The sequence below is a fragment of the Mercenaria mercenaria genome, chromosome 10 (genome assembly GCF_021730395.1).
Source record: "Mercenaria mercenaria strain notata chromosome 10, MADL_Memer_1, whole genome shotgun sequence".
In the NCBI taxonomy this organism is placed as follows: domain Eukaryota; kingdom Metazoa; phylum Mollusca; class Bivalvia; order Venerida; family Veneridae; genus Mercenaria; species Mercenaria mercenaria.
The window spans coordinates 37477703-37505010 of record NC_069370.1 but is presented as its reverse complement, the minus strand read 5'-3'; the positions used below and the strand labels follow the sequence as shown (position 1 = coordinate 37505010).

Genomic DNA, 27308 nt, shown 5'->3' with positions numbered 1-27308 from the left:
CCTGGGACGGGGTCAATTTTGACCCCGGGGTCATGATTTGAACAAACTTGGTAGAGGTCCACTAGGCAATGCTTCACACCAAATATCTAAGCTCTAGGGCTTCTGGTTTTTGAGCAGATTTTTAAAGTTTTTCCTTTCGGTTGCCATGGCAACCAGAGTTCTGCATGGAATTCAATTCTTTGAACAATTTTTGTAGAGCTTCACCCAAGTTTGGATGAAATAGGCCTAGCGGTTTATGAGGAGATGTCGTTTAAAGTAAAAGTTTACGGACGCCGGACGGTGAGTTATCAGAATAGCTCACCCTGAGCCTTTGGCTCAGGTGAGCTAAAAACATACTCCTAAAGATACATTTGTATTGCACGTTTCCCTTTTATTTCAGAACATATTACAAGTTTTAATATAAAACTGTGAATCATATAAATACAAATACAACAACAATTACTAGACAACACTGAGTGACAATAACATGGTTTATCACATATTTTTCACAATATTAAAATACAGTTGAAACTTTTGATCTCGAATATCAAACGATTAAGCGTTTTACTTGGTGAAAAAGGACTTGAAAATGTCTCTTGAGATAGCTGGAATTTTGAGATAAGCAAGTTCGAGATATTGAGTTTCAACTGTATAAGAGTGAATTATATCTTGAGTTTTCACAGTGAAAAATATTTTTCATAACATAATTACAAAATGTGTGAAATTCGGTTATTACCAGTGAAAAAAGACATGAAATAAAATTTGTTTTACATGAAGGATTGAAAGATCCTTCTCCCTCGATCACCAGATCTAACATTTTAATTTGTGGCTATGCCACTCCTGAAAATATTTTGTCTTGTGTTAATTCATAGAAAGATATTTCAATCTTGAACTGAAACTAACAAATTTCCTCTATTTTTCTGCAAGTGTAAGAGTGGTGGAGTAAGAATGTGATCTTAATAGTTAAGATACATGTAAATTGTTACAGGGCTTTAAAAAAAAATCTTTATTTTTAAAGAACCATATACAAACTGTACATCATTTAAAACATCTCCCTGGGAGATAGTACAAACTACGGTATTTTAAAGTGTTCTAGTCAAATAGTTCCATTTACATAATTAATTTACAAATAAAATGCATATCTGACATCAAGAAATAATAAAATAAAACAAAAATGAGTATTTCATCATTGTAAAAATCCATGAAAAGTGATATTATTTATTATGTCCTAGCATCATAGAAATTGCTCTCCTTCCTTCTCATTGTTTTTTGTGCTTTACAGGGATGCTTTGCAAATCATATCAGTAAGTTCATATGAAAGGTCTCTTTGACAAAAAAAGTTGTAATAAATTTTGAGAGGACTTCAGTTTTCTGAGGAAACTGTTAGCAAGTTGCTTCAACACAACCAGAATAATTGAGCCGTGCCATGAGAAAACCAACATAGTGGGTTTGCGACCAGCATGGATCCAAACCAGCCTGCGCATCCGCGCAGTCTGGTCAGGCTCCATGCTGTTCGCTTTTAAAGCCTATTGGAATTGGAGAAACTGTTAGCGAACAGCATGGATCCTGACCAGACTGCGCGGATGCGCAGGCTGGTTTGGATCCATGCTGGTCGCAAACCCACTATGTTGATTTTCTCATGGCACGGCTCAATTATGATATCAAAATATAACATTGTACGGTAATCATTAAAATATAACATATAGGTGCAAAGCTAAAACAATTATGGTTTATAACAGTGCTACAGTAACATAAAATCTTTCAAGTAATTTCAAATATAAACTAGTGTATTCTTTGCAGAATGTTTTTCCGCACAATTAAATTACACTTTTGTGATAGGAGATTTGTCAAGTATCAGAATTTATTTCTTTGCCAACTGAATGACAATAAACATTAAGAAAACAACCCTGGAATGTGCATATATCTATAACATTGGTCCATTCAAAAAACAAATTTCACAGTTGTACAAGTAAGTAATATTTTGACTGAATTTTTCAATACTTAAATCTTTAAACAGTTAATACAATAAAGTAATACCATCTAGCAGTATTAAAACTAAATAGCAGTTAAAGCTTTTGTGAGTCATTGCATAGTGAAATATCAAATAACAAATTTTTTAAAAAATCTGGCAGTTTTTTTTTTTTCAGACTTGTAAAATTTAATTCCAGAAAATGTATACCTTTGTCCTTGGATTTTATTCAACAGTATCTAACTTTTAATCAATAATGTACACTACAACTTATTTCTTGCATACCAGCAGAGCCTCTTTACTGCCTAAACATAGACCTTTGAACCAGATATTCCAAACTGCAACTACTGTACAAGCAAAAGTTTTCGCGAGGGTTTAAATTTTGCTATATTCGTGAGGCCCTACATATCGCAAAAATTAATCCTTGCATAAATATTCACCATTTGTATTAATAAAATTCAAGTAGAATACCATTTTTACAATTTCACGAATATTAAACCTTACAAACATATTCAAAATTTCAAATTTGCGAAATCTTGACCCAGCGAAAATATATGCTTTTACAATATAGAATGTGTGTTACAGTCATGAACAGATTTCTTCCTACTTTATATGGAAGTTTTCACCCAGGTTTGCTAATTACTACAAGCAAGGTTTTTTTCCATAGAGATATGGAATATTTCGTTCAGATTAAAGTATTCTGCAAGCAGTATTTTGTTCTAAATAAAAACATCTGGAACACACTGTTCATAAGCATCTGAGAGACACTGATCAAATGGACTACATAAAGCAAATGATACTTCCCTTCGCTCAGTAATTTCTAGATAACTGGCCTTTCCATTTCTTACAAAATGGTACACGTATGTTAAACAAAAGGTGCTGACTAGTTCTCGAAATCACAATCTAACTGCATTAAGCTATCACATCTGTACATTCTACAAAATGACTTTATGTATATGTCATGATTTTAAATGTTGTACAACACAACTGTATAAAACATTGTCATATGCGCAATACGTGACTGTATATGCAGACCAAGACAACTGTATACATCATGACAGTATATGCTGACCAACATGACTTTACACAGCAAGACTATATGCCGACCAACGTGACATTACACAGCATGACTGTATAATGTATATGCTGACCAACACGGATGTATGAAACATGACTGTGTAGGTTGACCAACACGACTGTATGTAAACAACAAGAGGTCCATCCTTGAGCAAGCATCTTATACGTGTTCCACATAATGCCATCCTTCAAGTTCTTTTTAAATACTAAATTTACATTTTAGTAAAACAGTCTTTAGCACTTGTCCAGATTGCAATGCCCTGAAAAGAAAATCAAAAACTGTATTAACCCTTAGCCTGCTGGTGGCAAGTGATTCAGCCTTTGCGACCAGTGCAGACCAAGATCAGCCTGCACATCCGTGCAGTCTGATCATGGTCTGCACTGTTCGCCATTCAGTTAGTAAATTTTCAGTGAACACCCCTTTGAATAATAAATGGTATTGCCCAAATTGAATGATAGACCAGTCCATTTTAGAAATTTAGCAGGCTAAGGGTTAAAGATATCCAATGGCCATCTTCCACTAAAATATTTTATCTTCAGATATTTACTTCAAATGTATAAAATAAAATCATTCATTCCAATGATTCCTAAATGTGAAGTCCATTGTTTAAATTTCACTCGTTACTGGTGCAGTATAAATCCCATTGTATTTACAAAAATCAAAGTACACAAAAAACATGGTCTCTAATTTCAATTCTTTATTTCTAATCGTGTCTGAGAATTTCACCATATCTGTTGGGCTGCATTTTTCACAATTTTCATCTCTTGATGTCAGCTTTCCACTCATCCATTTTTTCTGATTTTTCTAAAATTTCACAACATTTCATTCTACCAGTATACATAATATAAATGAAATGAACACAGATTGTAGGCTAATTTTTGATGGACAAATAGCAATCATTTTAATCTCAAAGAAGATTTAAGTTTACCTTTTTACACTGTTTTATCTGCATGATTGCGTAATTTGTGAAAATCTCCTTCAAATCCTTCGTTTTCTGTCTCTTGAACCTGTCTATATCTCGTAAGGCAGCCTCTACAAATATTCTGAAATAAGTTTTGAAATGGATTAACGATGAACAACTAAAACTATCTTTCACCGAAATTGTAAAAGCTTCAAGTAAACTTAATTTTGTCCTCAGGTAAATTTAACTTATTCATTATGCAACAGCTTAGCAAATCATAATTTAACATAAAAATCAAGTCTTTATTTATTGTTCCTAAATAATTATTCATGTTTGTTTGAAAACAGTAATATCTATGAAAATCTACACCAATATGCTCAAAACAATTTAAACAATGAGCAACATTTGCAAAACTGTAAATTCAGTAATATTCACAGGTTTTTTTTTTCCATAGCTGCAGCAATCCAGGACATTCAAACAAGAACATAAATATCCATTCATCATAATTTTAGATTTGAAATAATGTCACAGCAAATTTGCCATTTTGCCAAACTAAACAAATTTTATGCTGACAAAATCAAACAATTTTACTATATTTATCCAGAACTTACTGTGTTTCTTCATTTATTTGTGCGAGTTCTTGTTCCGTCTGTTTGATCTGCTCCTCAAGATGTTTCAATTTTAATTCCCTCTGTTCTGGCGTATCATTACCAAATATCGCTTTTTTCATTCCACTGAGACTGAATCCACCAGTCGTCTTCCCCTGAACCTGTACAAAAATCAACAAGTATGTGTAACACAAGTAAAAATGTAAATTTAACCTTTAGCATGCTAAATTTCTAAAATGGTCTAGTCCATCATTCATTTTTGGCAATACCATTTATTATTCGAGGGGTTGTCCACTGAAAATTTACTGACTGAATAGCGAAAAGTGCAGACCATGATCAGCCTGCACCTCTTGGTCTGCACAGGTTGCAAAGGCAGAATCACTTGCCACCAGCAAGGCTAAAGGTTACTGAAAAACTAATAAAATGGATGTTAGATGTTCAAAGTTTGAGAATATATCAAAGTAATCACAGTATTAAATGTTTGGTCTTGCTATTTAAGCTCCAGAAGGGAGGAAGATGTTATATGCTTATGAAATCTAAAAAATTCTTATTCTTAAACATTACTGGTCAAACTTAGACATACGAAAAGCTTGCTGACACTAATATTTTGAATCCATATTCATCAAAATTTAAAGCCTCAAATTTAAATTTATACTTCACAGTGCTAAATTTTCTATTTGCTCTCATGAAACATTGATTAATACTGGTCCAGTAGTTCTGGGTATTTTGGACATTTATAACAACTGGCCTAATTTGCCGCCCCTAATTTACCAGACAAAAATTTAATAAGATGAATAAGTTTACAGTAAAATGAACGAGAAAGCTTGAATCACATAAGCTAAAGTGAAAACACACTGTATTTTAGCAAAATCTTCTAAAACTGGACCAAGCCACAATATATAAAATACAATATACAACAAATTTTGTGAGTATATTTTGTTTGATTTATCTGAAGTCATTTTGTCAGTACATTCAGATTTTCTAGTGAAGCAATGCAGAAAAAGACTACTGCCAAGCAATAAAAATCCTCAACAGGAAAGGGCATTTTCATATCTGTTGCCAAAGGAAATTAATTTTTTAAATTTAGATATTCTGCAAACAACAATGTTGATGTCATTAATATTTAAGTCAGGTCCAAGTCATAACACAATTTACTATCTGTTACAGACAGATGGATGAACAGACGATGGAATGGAGTAAATAAGATAATGTACCACATGTTTTCCTCATTGTCTTCTACGTATTTACCAAATCTCATGAAAAAATCTCCTGTTATTTTTAAGTTATAACAGAATCCATATTTTTTGTTGTTTTCTTAACTTATTTCCTTAATACCAAATGAACAAGATAATAGGCCATGCATAATCTCCATATTGCCATCTATCCATGCGTCAAGTTTCATGAAAAAATCTCTTGTTCTTTAAAAAGTTAACCCACAATCCACTTTTCTGCTAAATTTTTTTAATATTTGTTCATTTTTTTGCCAAAGCAACAAAATAATAAAAAGATGTGCATAATCTCCATATTGCCATCTATCCATGTGACATGTTTCATGATAAAATGTCTTGTACTTTGTAAGGACAAATGGGCAGATGGGCAACAAATGGAAAGTCCCCTCCAGTGAAACACCGTTAGGGAACTATTTTCGGCTTGGATGGTGGAGGAAGACCCCAGGTGCCCCTCCGTGTAATATCACAGGCAGGCAACTGGGTAGAACCACCAACCTTCCGTAAGCCAGCTGGATGGCTTCCTCACATGAATGAAAAATTCAATGCTCCGAATGAGGCTCGAATCCACATAGGTGAATGGCAAGTGGTTTGAAGTCAACGACTATAAAAATCTGGAAGTACAAGAATGATTCCATTCGTAAAGGAATGACATTACTTTTTATGTTCAAAATGGTTCAACACAAAGTCAAATTTTAAGTTTGTATAAAAGGTAATAATGGTTTGTATAACAAATGAATAATAGGCATTTAACTCTCTGAAAATGAATATGTTGACAGTCTCTAACAACCTGCAGATAAAGCACTAGTTACTTCATAGTGACTTACCAATAGTTCTTTCTGACTGGTTTTACTTGAAAGACTGTCTTCAGCTCGTTCCTGATCATATTGCATACATTCATACTTTCTACATACAGACCTGTCAATCAAATATCACATGTTAGACATATTCTGTGGAGAAAGACTCCAGGTGCCCTTCCAGGAAATACTTAACAATGGACAGCTAGGTAATATCCTCACATAAAAGAATACTATATCTCCAGACAAGTTTTGACCAAAATATCTCAGTCATTTAATGTTGTAAATCACAAGCATCTAAAAGTATGTCTGCCAACACTCAAAGGTTACTTGTTTCCAATAATACAACAGCAACATGCATGTGCTTCTGAATTCACTTTTTGTTCCCACCAGTTTATCCATACCATATCTGTCAAGAGTTTGATATGGATAAGAGAAAGAAATTAAGGATAGGAGCCTGAATACATCATCCCAGATATTTAATTTTTGTGTGGTGCAATCTAGGGTGATTTCCACACCAGTTGCATTCAACTGTGTAACAGTGTTCTCGTTATTTCTGTAACAATTTGTTTCGGGATAATAAATTTACAATCATTCTGCTATTACAATACTGTGGTGATACAATAGAAGAATTGACAGGACATGATTTTCATTTTGATACTGGTTCTCGTGTAAACATTGAGTCAGAAACAACTAATAGTCAAACGAAACTATTGGTCTACTAGCAGAACAATTTCTTTCATTTTGACTTTCACGCAGTTTTTTTTACTGAAATGCATGAGCATCAGTGTGAGACCATGATTTCATTGCAAAAACAGAGAGACGCATGACTGAACCATGTGACTTGCCAGGTATGCCATACAGGTCACTCCTCCACAAAGAACATTAGTATGTTTCGGTTTTTGAGGAATGTGCAAGATACAGGAGATGCTCCAACTCTAGAACCTCCCTCAGTTTATTAAGTAAATCACTCACAAAGTGGACTATAATCCAAAAATATTTTAATAATTTTTGTTAGAGCAGCATGCATGGGACTCAAACTCAGCCCCCTTGTTCTGTTAAATCAGTACTGGCCTGAACAATCACAAGCCTCATTGTGCTTAAGAAAGCAATCTTACCTGAGTGATTCACCAAATGCCATGTATTCCTTCAGCTGATCAGCATACTGTTCTTCCTCCTCCAGTATTGCATCAATAGACTGGGAATCACTGTAACATAATACATCATTATAGACAGACCTGGAATCACTGTAACACAATGCTGTATCATTAATTACTGTAACATAATGATATAACATTGTTAATTGACTTGAAATCACTGTAACAATATACACCCTTATAGACAAACTGGGAATTTCTGTAACATGATACATTATTATAGACAGACTGGGAATCACTGTAACATAATGTTAATCATTTATAAATAGACTGGAAATCACTGTAACATAATGTTATATCATTATAAAAAGACTGGGAATCTCTGTAGCATAATGTTATATCATTATAAACAGACTGGGAATCACTGTAGCATAATGTTATATCATTATAAACAGACAGGGAATCACTGTAGCATAATGTTATATCATTACAAACACAAAGGGAATCACTTTAGCATAATGTTATATCATTATAAACAGACTGGGAATCACTGTAGCATTATGTTATATCATTATAAACAGACAGTGGGAATCACTGTGACATAATGTTATATCATTATCAATAGACTGGGAATCACTTTAGCATAATGTTATATCATTATAAACAGACAGGGAATCACTGTAGCATAATGTTATATCATTACAAACACAAAGGGAATCACTGTAGCATAATGTTATATCATTATAAACAGACTGGGAATCACTGTAGCATAATGTTATGTCATTATAAACAGACAGGGAATCACTGTAGCATAATGTTAAATCATTACAAACAAACAGGGAATCACTGTAGTATAATGTTATATCATTATCATAGACTGGGAATCACTGTAACATAATCATTAACGTTATATAACTATTTGCAGACTGGAAATCCATCATTATCAACAGATTTAGAATGATCATCACTGCCCATATATCCGCATATTTTTTTTTTCACTTTTACTTCATCAATGAGATGTCTCCGTTAAACAGTTCTTATTTATTATTACATTAAAATACATTCCTAGATTAAAGTTTCGCACACACAGCTGTCAATAGCAAATGATTTGAGTCAGTAACATTAACCACTTGGCCAACAGTCATGTCAGCTGATAAATTACGTACATTGGTTCTGTGTGTCGTACTTACTGGATCTAGTGTAAGACGCGTACTGGCAAATCATATGCAAACATTCGAAGAGAGTACAGAACACTAGATTAAATTTCATTCCTACTTAAATCATACCATACTTACACATTCATATAATGCGCTGCACTCTGTAATGGCTCTGACATCTCCTTTTCAATACCACTCCATTCGTTGAACACTCGGTGATAGTTTGCATGGATTTTGTGTATACCATACTGATGATCAGCCATCCTCTATAAAGTAATGCAGTTTTTTGTGTTAAGATAGTTTGTTTTTCATTCCTTTTGGGTTTAGCGCCATTTTTCAACAGTATTTGATTTATGTAACGGCAGACTTCAGGCACTTGGGTTGAACCATCAACCATCCATGGGAACCAAATGTATTTCTAGTGTTATATATTTTAGCCATATGGACTACAATTTTCAAAGACACTATTATTTTTTGACATCATATAAGAAGTCATGTCTAAATAATTAAGTACTTCCATTATCTATTTTTCTATATCAGATGGCAGTTGAAAATAGGGTCATGTGTTTGTCTGTATTTCAGGCAGAACATTCATAGGTATATAACAGGGATTCAGTCAAATTGTTGCAAAAGTCAGGAGACTGTTACAGGATAAAATAACCGACCAGGATTTCCAACTACTACTATGTAAGGTTTACAGGTGACACTGACACAATTAAAAACTTTGGCACAGCATTGTCACATGTGCATGTTTCATTTTCTTCAGTGTCAAACTGCAAGATTTTATAACTCTATGTATGATAACAACTCCGATCAAACATTCTAGCATAAAACTGCTGTTCTTGTCACTTTTCGGGGGTGTTTTAACAGGAGAGTAAACGTGTGTTAACAGAGAGATTTTCGCGCTCACATGCTGTTATAACACCTTTTTATATATGTGCCCTCCGTGGCAAAGTGTAAACATACTGTGCCCCCAAAACAGATAATTCAAAACAAAATGATGTCAACATGATGAAACAACACAGACATTCCCGCGCATTTCATGGAAATTCAATGACTTTAAAGGAGAATATATTCATTTATTTGTTTTTACATGTTTTATACTAGAATAGCGTTAGCGCATGTTAATTTCATGTTATAACATCTTCAGAATCCCTCGGGATATGTTGGTACCCTCGCCCTATTGGGCTCGGGCACCAACCGATCCCTCGAATTCTGCAGATGTTATAACACGAAAAAACATGCGTTATCCCTACCAAATAAGCAATCTGCTTGTCTTGATGTAGGTTTAAAAGACTCACAGCTCTAACTTTGAGCAGGTTTGCAATGTTACTCTGCAGTTCTCCACTATAATTCTTCACTTCTTCAAACCGTCTGAAACCAAAGTAGAGTTACTGATGCATAATCTAATACAAACTAAGAATTATCTAGTCTACTTGTTTGCAAATATGAACTGGGCATATATTTTGTAGTTAACTGTTTTGACTACCGCCATAATCACTGCATATAATAGTTGAAAAACAAACATTGGACAAGGTGTAACAAGAGGACCATGATGGTCCTGAATCGCTCACCTGTTCCCACATGACCCAGTTTTGAGTATGACGTCGTTTTTTCTATTATTTGACATAGTGACCTAGTTTTTGAGCTCATGTGACCCAGTTTTGAACTTGACCTAGATATTATCAAGATAAAAATTCTGACCAATTTTCATGAAGACCTATTGAAAAATATGGTCTCTAGAGAGGTCACAAGGTTTTTCTATTATCTGACCTATTGACCTAGTTTTCGAAGGTACGTGACCCTGTTTTGAATTTTACCTAGATATCATCAAGGTGAACATTCTCACTAATTTTCATGAAGATCTCATGAAAAATATGGCCTCTATAGAGGTCACAAGGTTTTTCTATTTCTATACCTACTGGCCTAGTTTTTGACCCCACGTGACCCAGTTTCGAAATTGACCTAGATATCATCAAGGTGAACTTTCAGATCAATTTTCATGAAGATCCATTGAAAAATATGGCCTCTAGAGAGGTCAAAAGATTTTTCTAATTTTAGACCTACTGACCTAGTTTTTGCCCGCAGTTGACCCAGTTTCAAACCTGACCTAGATATCATCAAGATGAACATTCAGACCAACTTTCATACAGATCCCATGAAAAGTTTGGCCTTTAGAGAGGTCACAAGGTTTTTTTATTATTTGACCTACTGACCTAGTTTTTGATGGCACGTGACCCAGTTTCAAACCTGACCTAGATATCATCAAGGTGAACATTCTGACCAATTTTCATGAAGATCCATTCAAGGGTATGGCCTATAGAGAGGTCACAAGGTTTTTCTATTTTAAGATCTACTGACCTAGTTTTTGATCGCAGTTGACCCAGTTTCAAACCTGACCTATTTATCATCAAGATAAACATTCAGACCAATTTTCATACAGATCCCATGAAAAATATGGCCTCTAGAGAGGTCACAACGATTTTTCATTATTTGACCTACTGACCTACTTTTTGATGGCACGTGACCCACTTTCGAACTTGACCTAGATATCATCAAGATGAACACTCTGACCGAATTTATGGAGATCCATTCACAAGTATGGCCTCTAGAGAGGTCACAAGGTTTTTCTATTTTTAGACCTACTGACCTAGTTTTTGACCGCACATGACCCTGTTTCGAACTTGACCTAGATATCATCAAGATGAACATTCAGACCAACTTTCATACAGATCCCATGAAAAATATGGCCTCTAGAGAGGTCACAAGGTTTTTCTATTATTTGACCTACTGACCTAGTTTTTGAAGGCACGTGACCCACTTTCGAACTTGACCTAGATATCATCAAGATGAACAGTCTGACCAATCTTCATGAAGATCTCATGAAATATATGGCCTCTAGAGAGGTCATAAGGTTTTTCTATTTTTAGACCTACTGACCTAGTTTTTGATCGCACATGACCCAGTTTCGAACCTGACCTAGATATCATCAAGGTGAACATTCTGACCAATTTTTATGAAGATCCATTCACAAGTATGGCCTCTAGGGAGGTCACAAGGTTTTTCTATTTTTAGACCTACTGACCTAGTTTTTGACCGCACATGACCCAGTTTCGAACTTGACCTAGATATCATCAAGATGAACATTCAGACTAACTTGCATACAGATCCCATGAAAAATATGGCCTCTAGAGAGGTCACAAGGTTTTTCTATTATTTGACCTACTGACCTAGTTTTTGAGGCACGTGACCCAGTTTCGAACTTGATCTAGATATCGTAAAGGTGAACATTCTGACCAATTTTCATGAAGATCTTGTAAAATATATGGCCTCTAGAGAGGTCACAAGGTTTTTCTATTTTTAGACCTACTGACCTAGTTTTTGACCGCACGTGACCCAGTTTCGAACCTGACCTAGATATCATCAAGGGGAACATTCTGACCAATTTTCATAAAGATCCCATGAAAAATGTGACCTCTAGAGTGGTCACAAGCAAAAGTTTACGCACGGACGGACGGACGACGGACACTACTGACATGTGCAAACAGATTGTCAATAACTGTGATTTGACTCTCATTTTAAGTTGTTTGAGTGAAGATGCTATCTACACTATAACTGTTGGGACAGAAAATACAGTTCAAGAGTTCAAGTCAACAGTGTTTGAATGATCTGAGGTAGAATAATATGTATTATATAAGGACTTTGCAGAGACAGAACAAAGAGGCATGTATTCTAATGATCCCAATTCCAGCAAAGGAAGTTTGACTGTATTAATTTAACATCAACTGCAGGAGAGAAAGTTCTCTCAACTTCTGTTTACAATTCTCTAAGACAACTAAATGAACTTCTGACCAGTATTCATGCCTTAAAACTTCTGCTATCATTAAGCGACACATGGAGACTGCAGTCAATGTCCCCTCTTACTGGAATCAGAGCCAGTGACTTTCAGACCTGATGCTCTACCCCTGCACCAATGCACCACTATCTTTTATATATGACAATGTATGGTGAAATTATGAAAGTGTATTCACTAAAATCTCTTTCAAGATGTGAGATCAAAAACTGTAATAAATGTATTCTGCAGTATATATCAATCAAACAAATATATTTTTCTGCTCTACATACTTATCTGGTTTCTTCAGACGAAATGATGCACTGATAGCTTTTAATCTTGATTCTGCCTGAAAATAAAATTAGAGAAATTAACATATTTTTACATACAGCCATTATCTAAGAACAAGTCTCATTAAAGCAGGTTGGACAGGTTGCAAATATTGTCAAAGCATTCTAAATCACAGAAGCTTACCAATTTCCAAGTACAAAATGGGGCATGGTTTCATTACAATGTACAGAACCTGCGACTATGACATTTTTTCTTTTATTAGGAGGGGAAAGGACTTGTGTCTGATATTTTTGAAAAATATTGCTCTGCATTTGGGCAAACAGAAAAAAAAATCCCAAAGTATTATCATTTTTAGAGGAAAAGTAAATGATCTGGAATAAGAGTTGAAGATGCCCAAGTCTTTTATGAAGTATGAAGCATCCAGTCCAGTAGATGCCTAGGAACTTCCTTTCTATCGAATTTAATTCGGGCATAATTTTGACAAATTGTAAACAAAGTTTTAAAGGGGCAATGGAATTAAATGTCAATGGAGGTAAAGGTTGTTGCACCATTCTCAGGGTCACAGAAGCCATGGATTTTATTACCGGTCTGTTACACTGTAAAGATCACAAAGAAAAATCATTCACAGAGTTTACATAATGTATTAACTATGAAGTCAATATAACACTTATATAGATAAGCATAAATCTACACCATCAGTCTTACCTTACTCTGAAATTCTGTTGCATACACTGAATCTTTCCAGCCTTCATCCTGAAAAAGAATCAGACATGGCAGCATGATGTTTCCATTTTCATATTAAATACAGTACTCAGTTAACAAATTCTGATTTGTAAAATCTTAAGATCTTTAAGTCACACAAACACAGTTCACGTCATATGCTTTTATAGTGGAAAAAGACCCAAGGCACCACTATGTGCATTATTTCAAGCACAGGGCCTGGCATCTGGTTAGAATCACAACTTTCCGAAAGTCAATTGGATAGCTTTCTCAAGTAAATATTTGTTAGTTTTGGGTAAAGCGCCGTCTTTCAACAGTATTTTAGTTACGTAATAGCAAGCAGTTAACTTGACAAGTGTTCCTGGACTCCGCACCAGTACCAACCTATTCTCTTCAAGTAGTTGCAAACTCCTCCATGAACTAGAGGTGGATGAAAAATGATATCAGGTACAATGTCTGTACTCAAATCTTCATTGGCAACATATTTTAAGAAGCACTGATACAGAATCCAGGAACACTGGTTTAAGATTAACTGTCCCCCTGTAAATCACTGAAATACTGTTGAAAGATGGTGCTAGACCCAATCAAACGTTGCAATTTACAAGCTTTAAAGGTGGATGTATACCTCAGCCTCAGGCACACTGATGAAACCTTCCATAGACTACCATTTAAGTGGAAATTTTTGCGGATCAAAAAGTTTGCTAACTGATTCCAGATGTTTCTCTCCAGATGTTTCTCGAGTGGAAATATTTGAGTAATGCCGAAAATTGTGCCAAAAGTGCCAAAGCCAAATTTGTTTATCTTTACTGGACTATACTGACTCTTCTTGATGAACATGGAAATTTAGGCTTGCTGATATCTTCACAAATTTTTTGAATTCATGAGTATTTCCATACCGCGAGCTTTTCCATTTATACAGTAATTTGATGACTTCCTCATTCACATTGTTATCATACCAGTTGGAAGTGCTGAACAGTAAAATTATCTCCTTTAACATAACATGCCTACTTATGAATAGGCAAGCCCGACAACAGTACATAATAAGAGCACTGCCTGTGGGTGTCATAGCTCTTCTGCAAGTACTGGACAATATGTAAGAAAAGTTATAGTTCAGATTGTCTAAGTACAAAAAGGGCCATAATTCTGACAAAATGCAGGTTTGAGTTAGGGTTCTTGACCTACATAGTACCCTAATGATGATAAAAAAAAAAAGTGTGCAAAGCTTCAAAGCTGTAACTCTTACAGTTTTTGAGAAAAGGTGACCTAAACAAATACTTTAACCAAGAAACTGAAATTTTCTATTGAAGTACAAAAAGGGCCAAAATTCTTTCAAATTGCAAATAAGTGTTAATGGTTCTTGGCTTACACAGTCACCTTATGATGATAAACAAGTGTGCAAAGTTTCAAAGCTGTAGCTCTTACAGTTTTTGAGAAAAGGTGGACCTTAGCAAAAAAATTAACCAAGAAACTAAAAAATTTTAAGTACAAAAAGGGCCATAATTCTGATAAAATGTATATCAGAGTTATGGCTCTTGGCCTACATAGTCCCCTAGTATGCAAAGTTTCAAAGCCGTAGCTCTTATAGTTTTTAAGAAAAGATGGACCTAAACGAAAATTTAAATCAACGCCGACACAAGTGACGACAATACCTCGTAGATTTCAAAAACTAGACAAGCTAAAAATTGATGATATCCTAGTATCTGAAGAAAATAACCTACTTTTTGTAGAAAACCAATAAAAATCTTGTCCAAACACAGAACAGGATGGGCAGCACACCTCAGTAGAAAAATCTGCAAAAAGTAGTGACATTCTCATTAATCATGGCATCAAGAAAACAGTACTGCTGTGAAATCATTACTATTCATGGTAGTACCAATTTTCGTGGATTTCATTTTTGAGACTGTCCATAAAATTAAATACCAATGAACAAGTAAACTTCCCTCTCATTTTTTGCTCAAAAGTTGAAATCCACAAATTCAAAGCCCCACGAAATAGCCATTTTGGCCCAAACCACAAAACTTAATGCCCATGAAATTAAATGATTTTACAGCAAATTGTTTCATGAACAATATTTGTTTTTAAATTTTGATGTAATATTAGTGCACCCCACCCCCCACAAAGCTAAATATTGTGTTATGTAAACATTCCATTGAAAGAATTTGTCACTCTAATTCAGTATTAAATGTACATGTGGGTATTTTTAGTTAAAAAGAACTTATTACTCATTGACAATACATTTAAAATAAGCAAAATACAAGAGAAATTTAACTGTACAAAATAGAGACAGCTTGCTTTTTAGACCTATTTTAGTAAAAAAAAAAAAAAAAAAAAGGGCATATCCATACATTAAACTTCAATTTTCATGACAGAAAATGTTTGTTAACAGAGAGATTCTTGAGCTCACTGTATACCTTTAAAGGCCCCATAATAGATAAACAAGAGGGCCATGATGGCCCTATATCGCTCACCTCAGTAGAATTGCTTGCTTGAACAAATTTCTTAGCTAAAGCTTTATGATCTAGGCCTTCTGGTTTATTTTTAGCAAATTTATGAATATTTCCCTATGCACAATCAAGTAACCCTGGGGCTGGGTCAATTTGACCCTGGGGGATCAAGATTTGAACAAATTTTGTAGAGGTCCACTAGGCAATGCTACATGTCAAATATCTAAGCTCTAGGCCTTCTGGGGTTTTTTTTAGACCTGAAAATTTTTCTGTGTACAATCAAGTAACCCCATGGGGCGGAGCCAATTTGACCCGGGGGTCATGATCTGAACAAATTTTATACAAGTCTACTAGGCAATGCTACATGTCAAATATCTTAGATCTAGGCCTTCTGGTTTATTTCTAGAAATTTTTTGAAGATTTTCATATGTAAAATCAAGTGACCCCTGGGGCGGGGTCAATTTTGACCCCGGGGGTCATGATTTGAACAAATGTTGTAGAAGTCTACTAGGCAATGCTACATGTCAAATATCTAAGCTCTAGGGCTTCTGGTTTTCGAGAAGAAGATTTTCCAAGATTTTCCTATGTAAAATCAAGTGACCCCGGCGGCGGGGCCAATTTAATTAAATTTTGTAGAGGTCCACTAGGCAATGCTACATGTCAAATATCTAAGCTCTAGGCCTTCTGGTTTATTTTTACAAATTTTTTGAATATTTTCATATGTAAAATCAAGTGACCCCTGGGGCGGGGTCAATTTTGACCCCGGGGTCATGATTTGAACAACTTTAGTAGAGGTCCACTAGGCAATGTCAAATATCTAAGTTCCAAGGCTTATGCTTTTTGAGAAGAAGATTTTTTAAGATTTTCCTATGTACAATCAAGTAACCCCTAGGGCGGGGTCAATTTTGACCCCAGGGTCATGATTTGAACAAACTTGGTAGAGGTCCACTAGGCAATGCTTCACACCATATATCTAAGCTCTAGGGCTTCTGGTTTTTGAGAAGAAGATTTTTTAAGATTTTCCGATGTAAAATCAAGTGACCCCTGGGGCGGGATCAATTTTGACCCCGGGGGTCATGTTTAATCAAATTTTGTAGAGGTCTACTAGGCAATGCTACATGTCAAATATCTAAGCTCTAGGCCTTCTGGTTTATTTTTACAAATTTTTTGAATATTTTCATATGTAAAATCAAGTGACCCCTGGGGCGGGGTCAATGTTGACCCACAGGTCATGATTTGAACAAATTTAGTAGAAGTCCACTAGGCAATGCTACATGTCAAATATCTAAGCTCTAGGGCTTCTGCTTTTTGAGAAGAAGATTTTTAAAGATTTTCCTATGTAAAATCAAGTGACCCCTGGGGCGGGGTCAATTTTGACCCCGGGGTCATGATTTGAACAAATTTGGTAGGGGTCCACTAGGCAATGCTTCACACCAAGTATCTAAGCTCTAGGACTTCTGGTTTTTGAGAAGAAGATTTTTAAAGTTTTTCCTTTCAGTTGCCATGGCAACCAGAGTTCTCCATGGAATTCAATTCTTTGAACAATTTTGAAAGGGGGCCAACCAAGGATCATTCCTGTTAATTTTGGTGTAATTCTGCCCAGTGGTTTTCAAGAAGAAGATGTTTTTACAAATTGTTGACGCACGACGGACAACGGACGATGTATGACGGACATCAAGCAGTCACAAGAGCTCACCTTGTCACTTCGTGACAGGTGAGCTAAAAAATGCAGTCATAACCACAAACTTCATGAACATTAAATGAGTTTGATGGACAATATATTCATTTTTCTAACTTGTTACATACTTAATGCCAAAATAGCAATAACACATTTTTACTGTTTTTATATCTGCAGATTCTTTCAGGAAACATTAGTATATGTATCCTCGCATTAACAGGCTCAGGTACTAACCAATCTCTTTTGATTCTGCAGATATTATAACCCCCCACCCCCCACAAAAAAAAAACATGTGTTATCCCTGCATCCACATGTTTTGCCCTCATTAATTAACACAAAAATTTTAACTACTGACTCCCAACACATGACAAGCAAAACAACCCTTTTACAGTGAAATATACGTACATGTAGTTGTTACTGAAATACAGGTTGGCAGTTAGTTGCACACAAAACTTTTATTGAATTTTCTATGTTGGAAAGGGCAATAATTTGAATTTAGTTCAACCAAGAGTTATCTTACTTGGTTATTTCAGTAGGTTTGATCATTGGAAAGAAATATGGGAAGTTTCAATCTAATACAAACAATTGTTTCTGAGATGCAACTTGGTATTTAGTTGCATCAGAACTTTAATCATTTTTCTTAATTAAAATTCTGATTCAAAGCAGGACCACAATTTGTATAAATTTCAACCAAAATTTATTTAACCCAGTTATTTCAGTACGTTTCATGACTAGGGACACTTACGCAAAGTTTCAATCTTATACATGCTATGTTAACCGAGATATGATTCTGCAAGCAAAACAATTAACCAAATGTGACACTGATTATGACACACCAGGGTGAGAAGAATAGCTCTCACTATTCTTTTAATAGTTGACCTAACAAATGCTGTCAAAGTAAACAGTGCCCTCAACCAATTCCATGCTGGATAAAGAAATAGGGCACATCTGAGGAAGTTGGATCAATCACTGGAGTGTTTAATGACTCTAATGTGAATGACGATATTGGCGAGTAGTTTAAGTCTGAGTAAAATGTGTTTAGTAATATCATAGATAAAGTGAAAGTGTATCAAAACTTAAACCAAGGTGTGGAAGTGGATGCCAACACCTGGGCTAGTAGGATAGTTTTCCATATACCAGTACTTCGTACAGCTGAGCTAAAATTGATGTTAAGTACAGAATGATATACCTGAGGTAGTATAAAAAGATAAATACCTCAAGAGCTGCTCTTCTACGCTCAATAAATTCTGGTTCAAATTTGTCTGTAGCCATGTTCTGCCATGTGTAAGTAGCCTGCAGCAAACAATCATTTAATTACAACAAAAGGTACTTTTGCAAAACACACATGCACGCCCACCCCACTCAATTTTTTCACTTGAAACATTTGAATCTTTTAAAGTTTTAACTGAGACGCAAAGTGTTTTGGATGGACAAACTAATGAACTAAGTAACGGACAGTGCACCAACAATATGCTTCTCTTTGAATTTTAAAATAGCGATTCAATGCCAATACATAAACTTTGATAAGAAAGGTTCTTTACCAGGATTTATGTTACCTACGGTTCAGCAAGCATACTAAATGGTGTCTTCCCATTTCTCACATAAAAGCATTTAACACTAACACTGCTTCAGCCCACATGAAACAGGGGAAGTAATTAAAACTAGAGCTATCACTGAAGGTGATTAATTCAGTCAGATGCTCCTTTTTATACAAACAAGGTAAAATGTTGTGATCACAACATTTAACCTTCAATTGTGACCTTGACCTTTGTTGTGCATTCTGTACATCATCACAATGAGGTCAATAGCTGATGGTAGTCTGGCGAAAATCCTTCCACAGGTTGACAAGATAAGCTATAGAAGTTTACCTCCAAAAACTTGACCATAGATCTAGTGACCTGGATTATATGCACTCTGCACTTTGTCTTTTGGCAGTACACAACTGAATCAATGCTAATTTGAAAATCCTGCAAGCTGTTTAGAAGAAAATGAGTGGATATGAGGTAAAGACCTCAAAGTATGACCAAGTATGACCTTGACCTTTGACTTAGTGTTATGGTCATGCTCAGGGATTTTCAACCTTATCTTGTGACCAGTCTTTTTCCAGAACTGTGACAGAAAAACTACCCAAAATGTAAAAAAAATATGAGTAAATTCCACCTAGAACTCAATATAACACTTGGATTCTACTTTTCATCAACTTGCTAAACAATTTACATAAACCTAGCAATTACCCTTTAAAGACTCTTACTTTTTTCTCTGGTAAGGGTGGGATAACTAATGCAGGATGCATTATGTCCAGGTAATTCCGGAGCAGTTCAAATTCACTGTATCTCCTCCATAAAGAAGTTGTACCATCCCCTTTGCACTTCACGCTGTTGTCTGTTATCCTGTAAAATATCATGGATGAGGATACTGAAATATCGTTGAGTTCAACAATCCACACATATTATATGAATGATATTTCATATTAATATGTTTAAACTTTTATCATTATCACATGGTTTAAAGTTTTGCTATTGATGTAATAAACTATATAGTGACTGTCAGAATATCTATAATGCATGTACCTTGTACCTTGATGTATACCAGTAAAAAGTTGAACTGTTTAGACTACACCCAGGACTTGGAATCAATAATCTTATAATTTGGACTAAAATATATATAAAACATATGGTGGAGCACCTTGTCTCAACTAAATAAACCATGTATGTATCTGTCATCTTCATTGCAGTTGTTGTTCTTTTCTCTGGCTCCGACACTCTGATCTCCATCCACTGCAACATGTTCGTCTGCAAAGCAAAATCAAAGAAGTATAAAAAACACAGAATGGCAACAGGAGATAATCTCGCATAAGCTCGTATCAGCATGTTATCTCATTATAAACAAGGAAGTGTCTAGCCATCTGGTAACCGCCGGTAACCGGATGCCTAGTCTGCGTTTTAGCCGTCCGGTAATAGATTGCCTAATGAATAAGTAATGACACCTGTTATTTACCATGTTTACTAAAGATATCAATACACTTATCTGCAAACAAAATTTTGTATGAATACAAAAACAAGAGGGCCAAGATGGCCCTAGGTCGCTCACCTAAGAAACACTCCATAACAGTGTAAAACATGTTTGACCAAGTGATTTCATGGAAACAAATATTCTGACCAATTTTCATTAAGATTGGACCAAAAAATTGGTCTCTTGCGATAAAACAAGCATTTTCTTAGATATGACCTAGTTTTTGACCCTAGATGACCCATGTTCAAACTCGACCTAGATTTGATCAAGGCAATCATTCTGACCAAAATTCATGAAGATCAACTGAAAAATACAGCCTCTATCACATACAAAAGTTTTTTCTTTGATTTGACAAAGTGACCTAGTTTTTGACCTCAGATGACCCATATTCAAATATGACCTAGATTTCATTAAGGTAATCAACCTGACCAAATTTCATAAATATCAACTGAAAAAAAACAGTCTCTATCGCATACACAAGATTTTTCTTTAATTTGACCTAGTGACCTAGTTTTTGACCTCAGATAACCCATATTCAAAACCGACCTAGTTTTCATCAAGGCAATCACTCTGACCAAATTTCATGAAGATCAATTGAAAAATACATCCTCTATTGCATACACAATGTTTTTCTTCGATTTGACCTAGTGACCTAGTTTTTGACCCCAGATGACCCATTTTCGAAATCAGCCTAGATTTTATCAAGGTAATCATTCTGGCTAAATTTCATGAAGATCAGTTGAAAAATACAGCCTCTATTGCATACACAAGGTTTTTCTTTGATTTGACCTAGTGACCTAGTTTTTGACCCAAGATGACCCATTTTCGAACTTGGTCTAAATTTCATCAAGGCAATCATTCTGACCAAAATTCATGAAGATCAATTGAAAAATAAAGCCTCTATCGCATACACAAGGTTTTTACGTAATATGACCTAGTGACCTAGTTTTTGACCCCAGATGACCCATTTTCGAACTCAGCCTAGAATTCATCAAGGTAATCATTCTTACCAAAATTCATGAAGATCAATTGAAAAATACCGCCTCTATCGCATACACAAGGTTTTTCTTTGATTTGACCTAGTGACCTAGTTTTTGACCCGAGATGACCCATTTTCGAACTCGACCTAGATTTCATCAAGGCAATCATTCTGACCAATATTCATGAAGATCAATTGAAAAATACAGCCTCTATCGCATACACAAGGTTTTTCTTTGATTTGACCTAGTGACCTAGTTTTTGACCCGAGATGACCCATTTTCGAACTCGGCCTAGATTTCATCAAGGTTATCATTCTGACCAATATTCATGAAGAAGAATTGAAAAATACAGCCTCTATCGCATACACAAGGTTTTTCTTTGATTTGACCTAGTGACCTAGTTTTTGACCCGAGATGACCCATTTTCGAACTCGGATTAGATTTTATCAAGGTTATCATTCTGACCAATATTCATGAAGATTAATTGAAAAATACCACCTCTATCGCATACACAAGGTTTTTCTTTGATTTGACCTAGTGACCTAGTTTTTGACCCGAGATGACCCATTTTCGAATTCGGCCTAGATTTCATCAAAGTTATCATTCTGACCAATATTCATGAAGATTAAATGAAAAATACAGCCTCTATCGCATACACAAGGTTTTTCTTTGATTTGACCTAGTGACCTAGTTTTTGACCCGAGATGAACCATTTTCGAACTCGGCCTAGATTTCATCAAGGTTATCATTCTGACCAATATTCATGAAGATTAATTGAAAAATACAGCCTCTATCGCATACACAAGCTAAATGTTGACAGACGACGGACGACAGACGACGGACGACGGACATCGAGCGATCAGAAAAACTCACCTGAGCATTGCTCAGGTGAGCTAAAAAGATTTACTTTTAATCGTCTCAAATAAATCACTGCATTATTCAGCTGATAAAACGAAAGTTTGCTGAAATCAATAATGGCGAGATCACCGTAAAGTCACTCATTAAAATCTGTTCATCTGGTGGCAGGCAAATCAATGTTTATATGGGATCGGAATTTTTAAATTTTAACAACTTTGTCACTGGATTTTCATTTCAAAATTAAAACAGTTTTGAAATACTTACAATTTTCATATTTTAGTATTCAAATATTTTTTAAATGAATAAGTGTTTTAAATGACATTTAACTTCAATAGGGGCAGTGTGATGTTCAAAACTTTTAGAAAAACAGTAGTTAAGCCTTCATAATTAATCCATGTAATTTCGAAATAATAGTCAAAATTAATTAATGAATTGCTTGTTTTATAAGCTTTCCATTCATCAAATTTTTTTTATATAAATTTGTGTTTTAAGAATTAAAGTTTAGGCCATTAGAAAAACATCACTTTTTACAAAATAACATGGACGTTCGGCGATCAATGTTTTATCATTTCTAACAAGAGATCACAGAGTGATCTTGGCGCCCATCATTGAGCCATTTTTGAATGTTCCAAATTTCAAGACTAGCTCAAGGTCAAAATGAAGGTCAAAGTTCATTTCGGTACACAAAACTGTGCATGTGGTCCATGCATGTGGTCCAAATTTGAAAGCTGTACGTAGCTTGAGAAATGAGAAAGTAGGTCACTAGATCATTTTCAAGGTCAAAGTTCATTTTGGTACACAAAACTATGCATCTGCTTCAAATTTGAAGGCTGTAGCTTGAGAAATGTGAAAGTAGGTCGCTAGGTAGAAATCAAAGTCATATTTCAATTCAGAACACAAAACTATGCAAGTGGTCCAAATTTGAAGCATGTAGCTTGAGAAATGTGAAAGTAGGTCAATCTCAAGGTCAAAGTTCATTTCAGTACACAAAACTATGCATGTGGTCCAAATTTGAAGGCTGTAGCTTGAGAAATGTAAAAGTAGGTCACTAGGTCAAAATCAAGGTCAAATTTCATTTCGGAACACAGAACTATGCATGTGGTCCAAATTTGAAGCCTGTACATTCAAAAATGTGAAAGTAGATCACTAGGTCAATGTCAAAGTTTGTTTCGGTACACAAACCTATGCATGTGGTCCAAATTTGAAGGCTGTAGCTACAGAAATGTGAAAGTAGGTCACTAGGCCAAGATCAAGGTCAACTCGTGTCAAGGTTCATCTTGCCACTCAAAACTATACATGTGGTCCAAATTTGAATGTTGTAGTTTATGGACAAAAAGATTTTTAAAGTTTTTCCCTATATAAGTCTATATGAACCATGTGACCCCCGGGGCGGGGCCATTTTTGACCCAGGGGGATAATTTGACAAAACTTGGTAGAGAACCACTAGATGATGCTACATTACTAATACCCTAGGCTTTGTGGTTTGGACAAGACGATTTTCAAAGTTTTCCCTATATAAGTCTATCTAAACCCAGTGATTTTTTTTGCGCCGATTTGACTCGGAAATTCGGAGTCTTCCCAATTGACAAAAATGGTCAAAATTCCCAAAAAATACTTAAAAATTCCCCAAAACGAGAAGATTTTTCCCAATTTGGTTGTTTTCTTGTGAAAGTTGAACTAAAACGATGCAAATAATCATAAAAATTCCGACTCTAATTATGGTTTATCCGCAGAATTTTGTTGCCAACTCGAAGCGTGTTGTTTACATAAAAACGGGTCACGGCATAGTATGGCATTTAGTATGACTTTCATCACGGTCGCTAAACGATTTTTCATGCATCAAAATGAGTCAGAAAAAAATGTTAGAAACTTACCTAAATTATCGAAAAAACGTTGCATAATTCCAAATATTATAATAAGAAAATAAAACTTAAACACGCCAACGTTACTCCGGACATTCTAACATCTTTGGTAAAGTTAAAGAGAAATTAAATTCAAATCAAACGTCAGAAAAGCAAAGTGATCTGTCCAAGAAATCTGAGTCCCCACAAAATGACCCTCAGAAATCAACAGAAGCTCATGGTGACCCTAAGCTATCTGAGCCATCAGATCCTGTGACATCAGAAAATAACCTGTCTGTCCTGTCTGTTCAACCTCAGTGCATATTTGAATGAAATAAATTTATCTTAAAATATAACTTTTCAAAATGATTTCTTTATTATGGTTTGTTAATTTTTCCCAATTTTGAAGTTTATCGCGCTAAAAATTCCCAATTGAAAAGGCATGGGCTGTTGCCAAAAAAAAAGTAAAAAAATATAAGAAAATAGTGAAAAAAGTAATCGGTTGACAGGTATTTTTGTCCAGCTCTGCAAGTAATACTTGAAACTGAGTACAGAATGCAAGTGGCCATCTGTCTCTATCCATTCCCCTAACATTTTAAGGCCAGTTGGAGATATGGCTAATTTGGGCTGAAATGTCATGTATTTTCGCGGGCTGAAATTATCTTTCAGGTGGCTTGTGGATTTAAAAATCTATGCTTTGTATGAAGTTTACTATGTATTTTATTTCTTCTTCAAGTAAGATGTAAACCGGTATCTTTTTATTTTCAGGTCTGCATCTCGTAAGATATCGGAAGCCGTCTGACTTGGCCACATCGCTCGGAAGTCCGAAGTACTAGAAAAAACCGCCATCTGCTACCTTAAGACATTTGTCAATTTTTGTAAGTACTATTTCATGCTTTCTTTTGTGTTGTTCAAGCTCTCCAGTATGTGTTATTTAAAAATCCGAGCTGAATGGATTCATAACATAGACAGATGTTGTTTGATATGGTAGAAGTTAAGGGGAGGTAACTCTGATTTTACCGGGTAAGTAAATCTTATTTTTGTTTGTAGTGTAGGGTTTTCTTAAAATTTCTAGCGGGAAACACATTTCTTTTGTAGTTTATATCAAATTTAAAGGAAGAAGGACTATTTAAAGGAAATATAGGTGCAACTTTTTGGCATTTTGTAAATACATGGCTGTTTCACAAGGCTCGGAACTGGATTCTGTGGTGATATTTCTTTCGAAGATATTTCTGGAGTGGCAGGTATGATTTTAGTTCTTACAAATTTCTATTGTGGCTTTATCGGTGTCAGGACATGACGACAGAAGAAAAGTGTAGAGAGTGGATACATCTTGGGTGCATTTAAGGTCCTGGAGTGAGGGAACATTTGCAGATATTTGTTTTTAATTAAGAGAAGATACGGTTTCTCGGAGATGTACTGGGAGATTGCTCGAATTCGTTAAAATAGGTAAGTTTGGCACAACAACAACAACACAAAAAACAACAACAACAACAACAACAACAACAAAAGTGCATTGTAAAATATTTATTTAAAGCTATTTATACTTACTGTATGTAAGGTAATATGAAAAAGTACTTGTAAACAGGGGCGGCTTTTCCTGAGCTTGCGGATTTGAAGTACAGTTAGTCTTGGGTAAGTAAGCTGTGCTGCTTTTAATTCTGTTCCTCAAGTATGCAGGGCTGTGCACAATGCTAATACAGTACATTTATGGCCATCATGTAATAGTAGGTAAGTCTTTTTTTAATGTCAGAAAGATAGATGCAGTAAGAAATATGTGTGTAAAATGGGGCCAAATCCACAATATTGTAGACATTGTTTGGACATGTGCAATTTGCAAGAAGAACAAAGCATTGTTTAAATATTGGTAAGATTTTATTTGTCATAGATCATTTTCTTAGAATCAGGTGCCAGACAGTCCATGGAGATGCATGTCTTGGTCCTTAAGGTAGCAGTTGGTAGTTTCCAGCCACAGATTCGAATTGGCCAGGGTCAAAATCTGTCATTAGAGATAAAACCTTGAAGTGAAGGCAGTTTTGATGTTTGAAATATTTGTTGATGTGAGTTTGTGATTAACAAGTTTAAGAATGGTATGTTGCAGAAATTCTGGCAGATGCGAATGTAAGCTTGATGGCATCATTTTCATATAACTGCTTGAAATGCATATATGCCACTATCAGCATTGAGCGTCTCGTGAACTGTCAAATGTCATATAGGCCTCACACAGTTGAAAATAGTGAAAAAAGTAATCGGTTGACAGGTATTTTTGTCCAGCTCTGCAAGTAATACTTGAAACTGAGTACAGAATGCAAGTGGCCATTTGTCTCTATCCATTCCCCTAACATTTTAAGGCCAGTTGGAGATATGGCTAATTTGGGCTGAAATGTCATGTATTTTCGCGGGCTGAAATTATCTTTCAGGTGGCTTGTGGATTTAAAAATCTATGCTTTGTATGAAGTTTACTATGTATTTTATTTCTTCTTCAAGTAAGATGTAAACCGGTATCTTTTTATTTTCAGGTCTGCATCTCGTAAGATATCGGAAGCCGTCTGACTTGGCCACATCGCTCGGAAGTCCGAAGTACTAGAAAAAACCGCCATCTGCTACCTTTGGTCAAAGGGTACGAAACACACATGGGGCGAATCACTACAGTACAATTGGAAATCGACTTTAAGTATATAAACGTGTAGTCATGATATTGCAATTGAACGAAAATGGTAAATGATGTTACTTTTCCCATCTTCTTTGCAATCTCGACCGAATCTTCCTCGGGAGAACTTGGGAAATGATCCGGGGAATATGTGGGCGAGTTATCGTCAGCCATTTTGGATAAATTTTCG

At 35.3% G+C, this 27308-nt stretch overlaps 1 protein-coding gene and 1 long non-coding RNA gene across 2 annotated transcripts; one reads left to right on the top strand and one right to left on the bottom strand.

The window, feature by feature from the left end:
* Positions 1–84: 84 nt before the first annotated feature.
* On the bottom strand, positions 85–27308 carry LOC123561881 (sorting nexin-4-like). The gene is made up of 14 exons (XM_053552785.1): positions 27200–27308; positions 20463–20569; positions 20029–20167; positions 18993–19070; positions 15374–15445; positions 13641–13688; positions 12938–12993; positions 10114–10186; positions 8951–9078; positions 7677–7766; positions 6589–6679; positions 4539–4696; positions 3955–4069; positions 85–3285 (listed from the first exon to the last, which is right to left on the bottom strand). Exons 1-14 carry the CDS (start codon positions 27290–27292, stop codon positions 3238–3240), a joined length of 1296 nt encoding a protein of 431 aa, XP_053408760.1. The 5' UTR covers positions 27293–27308; the 3' UTR covers positions 85–3237.
* Positions 25045–27034, top strand: LOC128559881 (uncharacterized). Its single transcript, XR_008372702.1, has 2 exons — positions 25045–25346; positions 26988–27034. It is a non-coding gene; the product is annotated as an uncharacterized LOC128559881 (long non-coding RNA).